This window comes from Sinocyclocheilus rhinocerous, unplaced genomic scaffold, assembly GCF_001515625.1.
Source record: "Sinocyclocheilus rhinocerous isolate Xijiao unplaced genomic scaffold, SAMN03320098_v1.1 scaffold193, whole genome shotgun sequence".
NCBI classification, from domain to species: Eukaryota; Metazoa; Chordata; class Actinopteri; order Cypriniformes; family Cyprinidae; genus Sinocyclocheilus; species Sinocyclocheilus rhinocerous.
Genome location: NW_015627585.1, coordinates 31,746 through 48,276, shown reverse-complemented (window position 1 = coordinate 48,276; position 16,531 = coordinate 31,746). Strand labels below are relative to the sequence as shown.

The window sequence follows — 16,531 nt, the reverse complement described above, 5'->3', positions numbered from 1 at the left end:
TGGTTGCTGCAAGCCCTCCGGAGCCTCCTTCGTCGAATCCGCCGGCCGCGCCGTTCTCAAGCCCGCCGCCTCTGCTCACTCTAGCCCCCGGCCTCTGCTCACTCTAGGCATTTCTCCGATCACAAATGAAGACATGGTTTTATAAACCGCATAAACCCATTTCATTACACCAAATACACAAAATAATGTTCTTTTTAGCAACATCATATGACCTCTTTAAGTTTGTTTTACTATAAGTAAAACCACTCTTTTTTATGTTTTGTTCAAATGTATTTGGTCTAGAAGGATTTGAAGTGTTTTATGAATAGCATTTAGTCATATATTCAGAAAATTAGTGTAAATACAAATAAAGTGTAATGCCTTTTGTTTATATATTAATTTACTTAGTTACTGTAGTCCCAAGTGGCAATAATGCACCGATACCAATACAGTCTGATGGGACCTCTGAACCAACATCAGCTACTACTGACCTCGCAAATCAAGCTGTGCCTTTGGCTTCTGGTAAGAAGAAAACAAGCATGCATCTTAGATTCTAAACAATATTCCAGTGCCCTGTAGAATTGACTTTCCAATTAGAGGCTTACAACTTCCTTTCCATGTACTGACACCTAGTGGTCATTAGTGATCATAATCATGCTGCAGCTACACTGTAAAAGCACTGTAAAAAGAATAGCTGTGGGACTTCAGTGTGGAAAGAAACAAGTGTTTTGTTTTTACCTCTAGTGCCTGCTGTTACATTACTGCCTAATGCTGCCCAACCAGCTGGAGGTGCAGGCGGCCAAACTATCTTCATCAGTACACAGGTTTTACATTATCTTTTACTATCATTGAGGCATTTAACCTTCTGTTTACATTTAGAAACTAGACATGTTGTATTGTTGTATTTAAGTGATGATCATCTGTTTTAGCCTAATCCAGGTCAGCCTCTGGCAGGCTCAGTGAGTTTGGGAACATCACTTGGTTACCTTTTGAATGGACAGCCTATTCGTTTTCTGACCTCTGGTAAGTCATAACTCAAAACAGTTATTTTATTTCACAGTTACACTCAGACACATTTTGCGGGATGCATTGCTGTCTTTAAAGACGGCATTAAACGAAAATTCACCCTAGCGATTTTTTTAAATGCTATATATCATATGGTGAACAATTCATCCATGCATATGTTTAATTTTTTTTACCTCAAAATGTTAAATAAATAAAAAGTTCAGTCTTCTGGTGAAAATGTCTTCTCTCTGGTGACGTATGCCTGACTTCTTTAATAATTTTGATGCTTAAACCACACTCCTTTCTTACATTGGCTGCTCATTTCAACATCCAATCAACATTCAACAACCAATTATCAACAAGCCCTGCCTTACATTTTTATCTGTTTCGATAGTCTGTTACACTTGTCTTGAATGTGTCCCAATACAATACAAAAAAGAGAGATCTGCCAGCACTTTCATTTTATTGCGATTTTAACATTTATATGCACATAGAAATGATCAATGTTCATGCATCAATAGACATCTAAAATAAATAAATGTGTAATGTGTTCAAGAGTCTACAAAATTCCAGAAATCTGTTGCCATGCATTTAGTATTCTTTTTTTTTTAAAATTCTCTGCTGCTCAAAAACAGTACTTATTTTGCTGAAATACTTTTATCTGACCTCTTCAGCTCAGACATCCCAGTTAATTACTCCTCGGATGGTTACCCCAGCGAGTTCAGTACAACAAACAACCCCTGGAAAAATCTCTACATTGCAGATCCCAGTCACCTTGACCATCAGCAACCCCTCAAACTTACAAAGCATCACCTCAGCAGCCCCTGGAGTGACGACTCTTAATGTGACACCCTCCAATGTCCTACCAGCCACAAATCCAGGTGAAAAATTATGCAGTCTATACTTACAATTTTACAATTTAAACATTTTAGATTATTTATCTCTCTGTTGTATTTTTGTTTTCTTTATTTTGTTAGGAGCAACAATAAAAGTAATAAAGTTTACAAAGTTTACTGGAGCACCTGCAACAGCTGGTCAAGTAGTGAGTTCATTAGTGCAGCCCACCAAAGCCGTCACCATCCAAAACAATATAACAAACAGATCGCCAGCCCCGCTCCTGTCTGGTGGGCTTTTTCAGGTCACGAAACCTCAAGTGCAAAACCTTGTTCCTCTTCCTGCCACAGCAACTAACGGTCAGGACCTTTTTTCTGATGAAATACAGATTTTTAAATTCTAATTTTTAATTGCAGTATTGAGTGTTGTAGTTATTTTAACAACATAGACAACAGTCTATTGATTAAACATCACTGATTGACATTATTTATTTGTTTAAATGGATAGCTCACCCAAAAATGAAAATTGTCATCAATTGACAGTGATGACAGAATTTGTATTTTTGTACGAACTATCCTATGAAGAGGTTTTTGAGAAGGGATTGAGAGGAGTATCTTTGTTTTACAGCATTGAAGAGAGGTTCCAATTCATCAAAATTCTGTGTTCGCTGTAAAGCCTTTTATCAAATGAGTCAGTCACTCCGTGGATACTACTGTGTAAGTTTTTATTCATACCCTTTTGAGATGAAATCCCTATGAACAATGCTTTAAAGCAGGGGTTTTGCTGTGTTTGTCATTTAAACCTTTTGCCGAGGTCTTTACACCTGTTCATTTATCTTGTTCCCCATTTTCCAGCAATGCAATCAAGAACTTGTCAAGAGCGTCCGGGACCTAACAGGCTATGCTAGAAAAAGGATCAAACGTACGAGTGACAAAACCCCCTCAAACCCCTCCACATCTGAGACTCCAGTTTCCTTCTCCACATCCTCAGAAACATCTCTCAAACACGTCACCACTTCTGAGATACCTGAGGGAGTGCCTAGTCCTCGCTCTGGGGATTTTGATGACCAGGGCAGAATGATCATGTTAGTTGAAGACTTCTTCTATGGGAAGCACCCTGGCCAGCGTGCACCAGTAAGACCCAATGCAGAGCCTGTTATAATGAAATGTCAACTCTGTGACAAGAAGGTGAAGGGCAACATCAAGTGAGTTGGTTTTTAGGTGGGGAGTTTTTTGAGGGGAGTTGTTGGTATCGATAGATTTTTCATCATTCAACCCTCATTTTTTTAAGGCTGATGAAACACATGAAACACCACATGGAGTTGGAGCGCCAAACCGGGGAAGTAGACTATCATACCATGTGTCAGCATTGCTACAGAAACTTCTCAACACCTTTTCGTCTGCAGTGCCACGTTGAGACGGTCCATAACAAAGCAGAGTCCTCAAGTGAGTCTATACTCCTAGATTGATATATCCTCAAAATATTTTCTTGTTTGTTGAGAATTAGCTTTTGAACCATTGTTGATGCATTTCATTTTTTGACTGCAGGTATTTTAGTGTCAACTTAAAATATTTCATTCTGTTATACAGAAGTGTGCAAGATCTGTGAGTGGTCCTTTGAGAATGAACCTCTCTTTCTGAACCACATGAAACATGCACACAAGCCTGGCGAGATGCCCTACATGTGTCAGGTGACTGAGTTTGTGTATCCAGGCTCAATGTCATTCCTTTCAGCAGCAACTGTTTTGTCTCGAAAACGTTTATGTAAATCAGTTACTCTTGTGTACCTCAGGTGTGCGAGTTCCGCTCCTCTTTCTACGAAGATGTTGTAAGCCACTTCACAGAGCAGCACAAGAACACCTGCATCTTATTGTGTTCCTATTGCTTAAAAGTATTTAGGTCTTGCGGCGGCTTCCAAATGCACTTCACTAGACATCAGGTAAAGAAAGAGCTTAGCTAGCACTACAACAAGCTTTTATCATAGATAACAAGTGTCGAGATATTAAATAATTATTAATATGGAAACACTTTTTACATTTTCAGCTCCTAAACGAATGCTTTACTATGATTTGACTTCATATATCATATATTGATTGTCTGCTGATTGATTATTTATAAAAGAGTTTATTTTTCTTAGAAATTTTAATATTGGCTGACGTGTCAGAAAACTCCTGTATCAGTCCTGTTAATGTATGTGTTTGTGCATCCAGAAAAAAACAGCCCAGCATTGTGACAGATGCAGACTTCACTTCATCCATGAGAAGGACGAGTGGCAACACAGACAAAAGTTTCACAGGACGTTTGTCAAGCCCAAGCAGTTGGTGGGCCTTGTGCCCGGCACTAGGGTTAGAGACTGTTTATACATTTTTAACTCCCAGTCATATTTATTGCTTTTTTATTGCTTGTTTGATAGCCATTCCATTTTCCCTGTCTGTTTCAGGTAACCATCCGAGCTTATGCTGCCAGTACTGACAACAGAGGTCATTTAGTAGCACCTCCACTGAAGACTCCCTCAAACACCACATCAGCAACTATAGCATCTCAAAATGTCCCCGCCAATAAAGTCATTCTCATGAAGAAAAAGCCAATGGAAAACATGGTGGAGCTAATGGTCAAGTTTCAGAGTCAGTGGTAAGTGTTTGCTATATATATAGTACATCTATATCTCCATATATCTATTAAATTGCTTATAATTTAAATTTTTTTGAAAACAAAATGCAGATCAGACTTTATAAAGATATTTTTAGATAATAATCTTCTGACAAGTGGCCATCATCTTGTTCTTGCAGCAAGCCAGCAAAAAAACTCTTCTGCATGGAATGCAACTATGAAATTCCGTATTTTTCCAACCATTTCCCCACCTATGTGAGCTGTTCCCTCTGCCGATACAACACCTGCTGTTCCAGAGCATATGCCAATCACATGATCAGTGTACACGTTCCTCGCAAAAGCACCAAAAAATATATTACCCTGTACAAACCCTGCCCAAAGTAAGACATGATTTTTTTTTCTCTCCTTTTGGTATGCTTGTAATGTTACTTTTATCGTTAATAATGATAATTATAATGTTTGCAGGAAGGGGCGGTTAAGCTGTACCACATGTAGATACAAAACTCAGGTTGGAGATTTGATGGCCAAACATCTTGCTGATTATCCTAAACATCAAGCAAGCCGGTGCACCATACGGGGTAAGTTGTTTATTTCTGTCAAAAAAAAATGTTTACAATGAAAATTCAAGCTTTTTATAATGATCCCATTACAATCACATTATTAATAATATTCCTTATGTTTCAGAAGGATTTTCACGTGGCTATAAAAGGTACGTTGATTCAATTTGTTTTAAAAGGATAGTTCACATAAAAATGATTATTTGTCATCATTTACCCACCCTCATCTTGTTCCAAGCCTGTATGACTTTCTTTTTTTTTTTTTTTTCAGAAGATATTCTGAAATATGTCTCAGGTTTTTGCCCATATAATGAAAGTCAATGGGGATCCAGTGTTGTTTTGGACCCCATAATTGAAGTTGCTAGACATTTAACTTTCAGTTTAGCAGAAGAGGTAACTTATGAATTACTGTCATTTGTAGATTCGTCTTCATCCCAACGGACCTACTCCGAGGAGGTCAAAGATTCAACAAGGGGGTCTTTTTGCCTTTGCAAGTGAAGCAAGTGGACGGGAGTTCATTTCCTCTCTCCTCTAAACCCCTTCCTCGACCCAGCTACACAATAACGCTCCCTGCTAGCCCTGCTTGCACACTGTCACTTCCCATTCAGGTTCAGGCTATTGAACGAAGTGCCGTTCCATACAAAAAATGTGGGGCCAAGCCAGATGCTTCAAAGCCAACTTTAAATGGAGGGTTTTCAGAAGTTGATACAGAACATACAGTGGAAAACTCATTTACCGTGGCACAGCTGAAAGTTGTACTGTATGCTCTCTGCTGTGGGGTCCCCCAGGCCGCCAATCACTTCGACACTCCACCGGAAGAAGTCCAGTCGTTGCTTATGAAACGGCAGCTTCAGCTTGATCCCTCGAGAAGCCGAGAAGGCTTGACATCACAGGTGGCTGATAGCTTAGTCGAATGGGTGCTATGCCAACGTGAGCAACAACTGCCTATCGATGAAGCTAAACTGTTCGGGTTCATGAGCAGTCATGGTGCGCAAGATATCTCTTACAACTCGGTGGTTGATTTCTTGCTACGCCACGATCTGGGCTTGCAGGCGTTTGCCACATCCAGCAAGTTGCTACCGATTAAGTCCCAGGAGCTTGAGCGCTCCTTCAGCAGCCTTCTGAAAAAGCAAGTCACCTCACAAACCTTTAGGTTGTCTTCCATTGGAGCCATGGATGAGTTTTCCATCTTTGTAGATATGGAGCAGCTGGATGAATCCTCTGCGGATTCGTCATCCATGTTGTCAGCTTTTAAGTTGATGAGCACCACAGATCCACTCATAGATGTTGTGTTCACAGCCCTGGCTGATGGGACCACATTATCCGCCATGGTTTTCCTCAGAGGCGAACCTCTTGAGAAGGATGCAAGTTCGTTGCCAGACTTCTTCATCCTGGAGGCTAGACCAGAAGGGTTCACAGATGAAGAAAGACTTCAGCTTTGGTTGGACAAGGTGTGGTGTCAGCACGTCAACCCTAGTTCTGGAGGCAAAGGATTGCTGATAATGGACACGTTCAAAGGCCACATGTCCAATGAATTCTTGGCGACGCTCAACAGTGCTAACACTCTTCCAGGCCTAATCCCTCGCAGTTGCTCTCGCCGTTTACAGCCCCTTGAAGCCTGTATGGGGCCGGTGTTACGTGAGTTTCTGCAGGCTCGCTGGAGCGAGCATGTGACAAAAGCACCACAAGAACTGGTTGGAGCCAAACCAGCTGACCTTGCCCTTCTGCTGTCTCACTGGCTTATTGAGGTACTGGATGTCCTTAAAGCAGAGCCCAAAGTACTTTTTCGCTCTTTTGATCGGGTTTTGAGCACAAACCCGGAGGCGATGTCTGAGGAACCTTCTGAGCTGGTGCGAAGTCTTACTGAAGCTCTCCTTGTCAGTAAATTGAAAGGAGACAAAGTTGAGGAGCAGAAAGCTGAGACTTCCAGTGTTGTTTCTGCAGAATCTTGGTCCTCTCCGCAATCTGGAATGCTCGCTTTAAGAAAGATCTTTGAGAATGACAGCGATGTGGAGTCTTTCCATGGTTTTGAGGATTCAGAAATTATAGATCATTTAGTCTCTGAAATGGAATAGCATTGTCGGCTCTGCAGGTCAAGAACATTTTAGAAATCTGCAGGTGATTTGTGTGCCTTCTTCCACCAAGATTTCATATTTTGAGAATAAAATGGAACTGCTCAACTTAAGTGTCTATGAAAATGAGTCATGTAAATATTTGTTGCAATAATAGGTGCTAAAGATCCTTAGGCTGATGATACACGGGGCAACTTTTTGGGCAATGTTGCTGCCAACGGGCAACCAGATGAGAGACAGGGCACACGACCGATCTAAAGTAAAGTGAAAGTGATGTGACATGTGGCCAAGTATGGTGACCCATACTCGGAATTATTGCTCTGCATTTAACCCATCCAAAGTGCACACACACAGCAGTCACTTTTGCTGCGGCGCCTGGAGAGCAGTTGGGGGTTCGGTGCCTTGCTCAAGGGCACCTCAGTCGTGGTATTGAAGGTGGGAGAAAGCACTGTACATTCACTCCCCCCACCTACAATCCCTGCCGGTATGAGACTCGAACCAGCAACCTTTGGGTTAGGAGTCCAACTCTCTAACCATTAGGCCACGACTTCCCCAGTCGTATCTATATAGATATATGAACACATTGTTATCCATTCTCAATGTGAAAGTGCCCAAGCAACATTGCTCAAAAAAAGTTGCCCGGCAAAATTGCTCAAAAAGTCGCCTCGTGTATCATCAGCCTAAGTGTGAAGTCCTCTATAGTCATGGCTTCTATTGTTCATTGAACTACAAATGTGCAACGTGTTACACTTTGTGGTTTAGTTTATCATTGTTTGCCTTTTCATCAGGTTTGATCTCTATTATCATAATGTGCATAAATGTAAATAGAAATTATTTGAAATCATTACCTACTGTATTTAGGGTTATACTGTAACATACTTGATTACATGTTAATGAATAAACACTTTTAGGTATGTCATTTAAGTAGTGTTTTTTTTCCCTTTAGAAACCATTATACTGTATGTTGTCTTTTTATGTGGTAAAATGTGACGGGTCTTTTAAAAGTCTTAAATTTAGTTGTATCAAGTTTAAGGCCATAAAAAGTTAAATGGTACAAGAAAGTCTTAATTATGATTTCAGGTGGACAAGAACTGCGATATGGCTTAACACGACGATGAAACTTTAAAAGGCTATGATATCATTGAATAAACATGAGCGCGGCACGTTTCAAAGTCAGGTTGGGTGCCGTGCTGCTTTGTTTACAGCTGTTACCGGGGAATTTGAATTTTGCACTTTCAAAAAGCCCTTCTTGTGTTTTTGAGGAGACTGTTCAGACCAATGTGAAAATAAACCCACGTTTTTACGCAGCAAACACGCAGATTTGTAAATGTTAACTGGTGGATTGACAAGAAAATAATGCGTTATAAAAATCTAAGCAATTAAGAGTAATATATATTTGTTATTAATGAAATAATTGTTTAAATTAATATAATTGAAATTTTGACTCATCCATTTTCTTAAAAAACGGTTTTAAGGCTGAAATGTGAAATTCATCATTATATATATATGTTTTTGTGTGTGTGTGTGAAAACCTGTATCTGAACTGTAAATCATGCTTTTTACAGTCAATTTACATTTAGTCATTTAGCAGACACTATTTTTCAAAGCGACTTACAGTTGTTGCCCTACTACCCCTTTCATATGATATTTTATTTGTGCAGGTCTTAAAGTCTTAAATCCTGCATATACCCTAATATTGGTGAAAGAATTTAGAAACAATGCAGAATATATCACAGAAGATCATTATGCAATTGACTGACCAATTATAGAAGAACAATAATGAGCACATGGCAAACAATTTTTTGAAGGTTATTTATGTATTAACAAAAGAGCAAGAAACAATTCTAACTGTAGTCTTGACAATACAATAGTGATCTGGTGGTGCTAAGAGCGTGTCCAAAGATGATGTGGCAAAACAGGGGCAGCAGAACAGGACTCATTCAAAACCACTGCAATAAAAACAAACGGCAGTTACTAGGTCAATACAATGAATCAGCAATCATGATTTAACTGAATTTAAATATGCACTGCATTGATATGTATACCCAACAACCTTGCACTAAATGCATTACAATTCAAAGGTTTAAGGTCTGTAAAAAAAATGTAAAGCAATTATTACTTCTATTCAGTGAGGGGACTTTTAATTGATCAAAAGTGACAGTAAAGGCATTTTAGATGATGTTCTTTTGAACTATATTCATTAAGGAATCCTGAAAAATATGTATAATCAGCATAAATGTTTTCAACATTGATCATAATAAGAAATGTTTCTTGAGCACCAAATCAGGATATTTGAATGATTTCTGAAGAATCATGTGTCACTGAAGACTGGAGTAATGATGCTGAAAATTCAGCTTTGCCATCACAGGAATAGATTACATTTGTAATTATATGAAAAATAGAAAGCATTTATTTTACACTGTAATAATGTTTCACAATATTACTGTTTTATAATATTATAATATTATATTACTGTATTTTTAATCAAATAAAATGCAGCTTTGGTGAGAGAATTCTTTCAATAAAATTTAAAAAAATCTTACCAACCCCATGTTTCTGAACAGAAGCGTATATTATACTAATCTCATAAAATGTCTATTAAACCATAAATGGTGAGGAAATATTTAGATGAATCATGAATTTCAGCCTACCTGACCAGATGGGCAATGTCCCAGTTTGTTTCCGATGACAGTGGTCCTAAAATCTCAACGCCTTCAGCTGTTACAATGGCAATTTCATGCTACAGAAAGCCCCAAGAAAATCTATTATTTTATGTTTTTTTAAACACATATACAATTAAATGTTGCACCCAAGATAAGGATCTGAAGGACAAAGAGAAGAAAGATCATGTCTTACCCTGTTGTAGGAGCGGGCATCACGGTAGTACAGAACTTTCAGGCATCGCTCTATCAGCGCTCGTGCCTCATCCTTTGTGATTTCTACCTTGTTCTCCATCACCTCCCTCATCAAGGGCTGCAAAAGTTCATATGATAAGGTTTTTAACTTTATATGATAAGGTTTTTAAAAATCAAGATAATCTGATGAACAAAAAAGAAAACCTTACCTGAGCCAAATAAGCACCAAATCCTGTTGCTACTGTTGGGGCTTCATATGCAACTCCTAACTTGTCCACATAACCAAGAAAGCTTAAGAAAGCGACAAAAAAACTGTTCAATGAATGTTAAATAACAGCAGACAACTCAAAAGTCCTAATTAGGTCACAAAATTGACATATTTACTATACAACGGTGTCGGTGATATACATCACCGAATGGTAATTATTGTAAACTGAACAAAACAGGTTTTTGCATGTTTTATTATTCTCATTATAACTAGATAGCAAATGTATAAATCAAATTAATCAACAAATAAATAATTAGTAATGAATTATACAACTACTTTAAGTAGTATATTACCCAGAAACATACAGTGCACTAATGGTAAATGCTATGTACAATATAGAAAATCTCAACTGCTTGATTGTTATATTATTGAAAATATAAACTATATTATAGGCCAACAATATATTATAATTTGTATATATAGTACATCCTACTTTACCTGCATACATATAATATATGTCACATAAATATTTATATTGTCTCAATTTAAACCGTAGTATCACACAGCTCCCTCTCTCTCTATATATATATATATATTCAACACACTCACACTATATATACTATATAGCAAATATCAACTGCCTGATTTTTTGTCACAAAATACAACTGTATTATCACACAGCTCTTTATATAAAGTTCGATGTATAAATACTAGATAGTATATCTCAACTGCTTGATTGTTGCAAAAGTGTAAACTATATTATTGCTCAGCTCTAATCTGCTAAATGTGACTATAAGGCATGACGATATTAGGATAGTATAAACATTAACATCATGATTTGCTATAAAGCTGCTTTGAAACTGAAACTGCAAAGAAAAATAATGCTCTTTATTTTTTCTCTTTATATTTGTGTATCGTAAATTCACCTCTTCAGTCACCAATCTCTCTTAATTTTTCAACCTGTTATTTGAGAGTGATACCCAAAAGATAAAATCAAGTCCCTCTCTCCCTATCTATGTTTCACTCCTAAATAAATCTGATTCCAGAAAAAATTGGATTGTGAATTTTGTTTAATGCTGACTTTCATTCTAACACAAATAAACTACTTTGTACGCTCAAAAGTACTTGTCTGGATACTGTCCCACCTCTCTCCATTGTAAAATCCACCAATGACCACTGTGTTCCACAAGGGGTTCATCTTGCTGCGGCGGTTGTACATGACCCGCGTGAGCCAGGAGTGGATGGCTTTGGGGGTGTAGCTGTGTCCATCTCCAAGTAGCTCTTCATCAATCCTAAACAAACACAGATCAAGTTCTACCTATTAGCATATACTGATTTGAGGGTCTCAAAGCTGACAAAGAAAGTCTTCAACCATATCATAAACAAATGTGTGTGTACTTACACCATCTGCTCAATGATCTGTTTAAGGTACTGGTAGTCAGCATAGTCTCCTGAGGCTCCCAGGATGGTGCTGTTGTTGACCTTCATGAGTCGGGAGATGTTGCGGAAGCGTGCCAGAGAGCCATAAGAGCCGAGCATGTCAGCAGCAATGATCACACCACCAGTAAACTTCAGACCCAGCACTGATGTGCCCGTTACCATGGGGTTGCTGAGAAACATTAAACATTATATGTTAAAAAAAGACAAATGTAATGTAAATATGCATACACTACCATTCAAAAGTTTGGGGTCTGTAAGATTTTTCAGTGTTTTAGAAAGAAGTGCTCACCAAGGCTGCATTTATTTAATCAAAATGGTAATATTGTGAAATATTTACGCAACCATTTCTCCAGTAAATATATATAAAAATAATAATAACATGTATATTATTGACCCCAACGTTTTAAACGGCATAGTACACGTATGGACATCACCATCAATATTTTTAACAAAATGTACCTTCATATTAGTGCTTGAAACTGAAAGCAATACAAGTTCACATTTGAATATCGTAATATCTGATGTGTTCTTGCATATCGCGCATTTCTATTTATTAATCGACCGTAAGATTTTTAAATTGTGTATTTTAATGATTGTCTTTATTAGTCTCATTTATGTCCACAATTATGTCAAAACATATATATTGTACTTCGTATATACTTCCTCATATATATTGTACATAAGTCTATTAAAACGCACTGGTTTTGATATTTGCCTATTCATTAGCATTATTGCTAGCAAGCTAACTTATCACTGGACCGTTCAACTCTTACTTTTTCACTAGTAACAGAATGGAAAAAGAAAGAGATCAATTATATTCAGAGTATATTAAAACTAACCGAAGATATTTTAAAATATATATATCTGAGACAATTTTCCTGGGTAACTTTAAACAGCAACTTTCCTCCATGATGATGCAGCAGAGAAAGGCAAATCGAAACTACAAACTTAATGACTGCTAAGCACAAAACTGACAATTCGTGATGAACTTACAGTGTGTGCTTGATGGGTCCACATCCTGGAGCCGCACTACTGCTGCTGTTACCCGGGAATGAATAAAACTGACCGGGTTTCGGTCCGTTCTCCCAGAAATTCAGCTTCAGTCCATTCGCCTCCATTTTCAAAACTAACGGAAATGACGCTACCACTATGCTCTCCATGTAATATGCGCTAGGCATTATGGGATATTGGGTTGTGTTTATTTCTAGTAATTTCTTTAGGTTTAGAATGAGTTGTGTTGAGAAATCAGATGCCCCTTACCAAAAGTGATATGTTTGTAGTTCATAATGTAAAGCTAAAATTAATAATAAATATTAAATCAATAAATAAAATGATCAAATTAATATTTCACCTATTACTTACCTGAGCAAAAATAACCAAAGTATTAAAAATTAGTTCAAAATAGAAGTAGAACTATTTGTTAACCTAAAACCTGGAAGAGCATTTTCAACTGATGGGGTCACTGTGGAATTGAAAACTGACTATTTGTGTATGTATTTATTTATTTATTGAGTATAGTAAAATCCTTGGTTAACATTATGGTATATTTTGACATTTACTTTTTTACTTGCTTGACAAGCTAAATGGCAGGTTACAAATGATTAGGTAAAGGGTAACCTGAGGTGATGATGCTCTCAGTGTTTCCCAACCTTTTTTTAGTCAAGGCACCCTTTGGAAATTTTAACAAATTTGTGGCACACTTCAAAATTAATTTTGTCACAATACTTAAAAAATTCTAACTTCGATATGATACCTTGAAAAGTATAGATATTCAGTAGAACAGGGAAGAACTGCAGAATAGGCCTATACTGTAATAAAGATATTTTTAATATTATTAAATTTTTTGTCCTTCAGTGGTGGCAATCAGTAGGCTAATTTCTAATGAAGAGACCAATTTATGACAGATTTTCATGTAGGCTTTTATTTATATGTAAACATTGTTTAATTACCATTATAACTAGCTATCTCACAAATGTTTGCTCACTCAATGTATTTTTGATTTTACAGTGGGGTAATTTTGTTGCAGTAGCACAAGATAGCTTGATTTCAAACTTTGTATTGAATAAAAAATGACAAGTAAGCAGTCAGTAATAAAATAAGAACAAATAAACAAATTACTAATGATATCACAAAAATAATAACGATAAATTGCTTTTTTGTTTTTCAGGTAGGTCTAACAGTAGGGCTATTAAGATATTTCGTTGTTTTATGTTTTAACAATTATATCCAAATAATGTTTAGTCCTAGAAAGCTATTATTATCAGAACACGTGAGCATAGGCTATATAGCGGTTAGCAGATCAATGTAGGGCTGTTGCAAACAGAAACAATACTGTACTACATAGATGTTTCCTGTCGGCTCGATTTTTGAGTGGACTTTGCTGTAGAGCGGGATAATACGCAGAGCGACACACCACGTGAAATTGAAACCTGAGCGGTGAACTAATCTTCGGCAGCTGGAATTTCGGTGCATCTCTAATTATTGGCGACATCAGAAATAATAAATTGCTTTTTAGTTTTTCAGGTAGGTCTAACAGTAGGGTTAAGATATTTAACAATTTTTTTTTTTTTACCAATTATCCAAATAATGTTTAGTCCTAGAAAGCTATTATTATCAGAACACGTGAGCATAGGCTATATAGCGGTTAGCAGATCAATGTAGGGCTATTGCAAACAGAAACAATACTGTACTACATAGATGTTTCCTGTCGGCTCGATTTTTGAGTGGACTTTGCTGTAGAGCGGGATAATACGCAGAGCGACACACCACGTGAAATTGAAACCTGAGCGGTGAACTAATCTTCGGCAGCTGGAATTTCGGTGCATCTCTAATTATTGGCGACATCAGAAATAGATATTATATAAATATTTGCTTTTTTTTTTTTTAAATTTTTTTAAACCATTTTAGCAATTTAAAAATCTTAAATTATTTTTACACGGCTCCCCGGTTGGGAAACTGCTAGAACACCATAAAAACACTGTACTTTATTTCTAAGGTTTCTGAATCCATGTGAAAAGATTCAAATGAAGAACATACTAAAATGTCAAGTTGTTATTCACAGAAAAGCCTGTAAACTGCTGTGGCCAGGTCACAGAGTCAGTATCTCGCACAGATCTAGATCACTGAACAATTTGCTCTTATTAGGTGGTCGTGCTGAATGATTAATTCCTGAATCCAAGTTTGACTCACTGACCAAAATTCTTTAAAATATCTGAGTCAAATGTGTTTGCAACAACAAGAGGGTGTGTAAATAACGACAGAATTTTCATTTTTGGATGAGCTATACTTTTAACCAAAACATTTTTCTTATATTACTGCATGATTATTAGGATCTAAATGCTTTTACTCCGTCATGACTGGTGTAACTGTCCGGTACACCTGTGACTGATGTCTTTTAACCTGATGAAATATAAAGACATTTTTTCCCAGAAGAGGGAACCATCAGTGGAACCACCATTAAGAAAGCTGGATGGATATCACAAGTCCTCAGACTTTAAATGATGACGACATGAGAATGAATCAATTGGAGTCCAATGAAACGGTTATATAGGTTTGCTAGTTACTGACCATTGCCTGTGAACAAGTATGAGTGTGTGTGTTACTTTTGCTGCATGATGGAATGAAAGTCTTGACGTGATTTTACAATGAACAAGCATTTTGTTATTAAGACTTTCCATTTATTGACATTCCAACTGATGCACAATAAAACTGTGATCAGTTGTCCAGCATCTGCAATAAAATTTTGAAAACAATTCCTCTATTGCCTTGTGTGATTTTTTTGAAGAATGTAAGTATATTAGGCTAATGTCACGTAAGTAGCATCAGTGGTCACACCACAGTTGTTGTCTTTCATGGACATCAGAATATAACCATCATTGCCCCAGTAAGTGGACCAGGAGTTCTTCACTAGCCAATAGGGCTCATTATCCATTATCCCATAACCAACTGCTAGCACAGCATGATCCAAGTCATCAGTACCGTTTTCTGTGGAAGTAGAAACGTAAAACATGACTTTCTGGTTTCGATAGAAAAAGAGTACTGCATGCTTTATATTAAGCAATCTTTAAGACATTGCTGTACTCAAAATAAAATGCATGAGAATGTACTTGAAATATGAAATATAAACAATGTGCATCAAATTTTCAAAATGTTATAATAAAATAATAATAAACTAAACAATATATGAATCCACTATATAAATATAATTTGCCAAAATGTTTTGCATATAAAAACATTCAGCAAAATGTTATTTCAGATTTTTATATAATAAATTAATATAAAAAATAATATATAAAATTACTTTATAGATGAAAACGTATACCTATTTATTGCTGTTATATGTTTAATATGCACACCGATCAGGCATAACATTATGACCACCTTCCTAATAATGTGTTGGTCCCCCTTTTGCTGCCAAAACAGACCTGACCCGTCGAGGCATGGACTCCACTAGACCCCTGAAGGTGTGCTGTGGTATCTGGCACCAATATGTTAGCAGCAGATCCTTTAAGTCCTGAAAGTTGCGAGGTGGGGCCTCCATGGATCGGACTTATTTGTTCAGAACATCCCACAGACGCTCAATTGGATTGAGATCTGGGGAATTTGGAGGCCAAGTCAACACCTCAAACTCGTTGTTGTGCTCCTCAAACCATTCCTGAACCATTTTTGCTTTGTCGCAGGATGTATGATCCCTTTGAAAGAGGCCACAGCCACCAGGGAATACCGTTTCCATTGTACATGGTCTGCAACAAAGCTTAGGTAGGTGGTACGTGTCAAAGTAACATCCACATGGATGGCAGGACCCAAGGTTTCCCAGCAGAACACTGCCCAAAGCATCACACTGCCTCCCCTGGCTTGCCTTCTTCCCATAGTGCATCCTGGCATCATGTGTTCCCCAGGTAAGTGACGCACACGCACCCAGCCATCCACGTGATGTAAAAGAAAACGTGATTCATCAGACCAGGCCCATTGC

At 37.4% G+C, this 16,531-nt stretch overlaps 1 protein-coding gene and 1 pseudogene across 1 annotated transcript; both read right to left on the bottom strand.

The window, feature by feature from the left end:
- Positions 1 to 8,881: 8,881 nt before the first annotated feature.
- On the bottom strand, positions 8,882 to 12,712 carry LOC107731773 (proteasome subunit beta type-4-like). Its single transcript, XM_016542950.1, has 7 exons — positions 12,553 to 12,712; positions 11,522 to 11,728; positions 11,265 to 11,411; positions 10,121 to 10,202; positions 9,913 to 10,029; positions 9,708 to 9,796; positions 8,882 to 9,005 (listed from the first exon to the last, which is right to left on the bottom strand). Exons 1-7 carry the CDS (start codon positions 12,675 to 12,677, stop codon positions 8,993 to 8,995), a joined length of 780 nt encoding a protein of 259 aa, XP_016398436.1. The 5' UTR covers positions 12,678 to 12,712; the 3' UTR covers positions 8,882 to 8,992.
- Positions 12,713 to 15,132: 2,420 nt separating this feature from the next.
- Positions 15,133 to 16,531, bottom strand: part of LOC107731327 (digestive cysteine proteinase 2-like) — a 10,950-nt pseudogene continuing 9,551 nt past the window's right edge.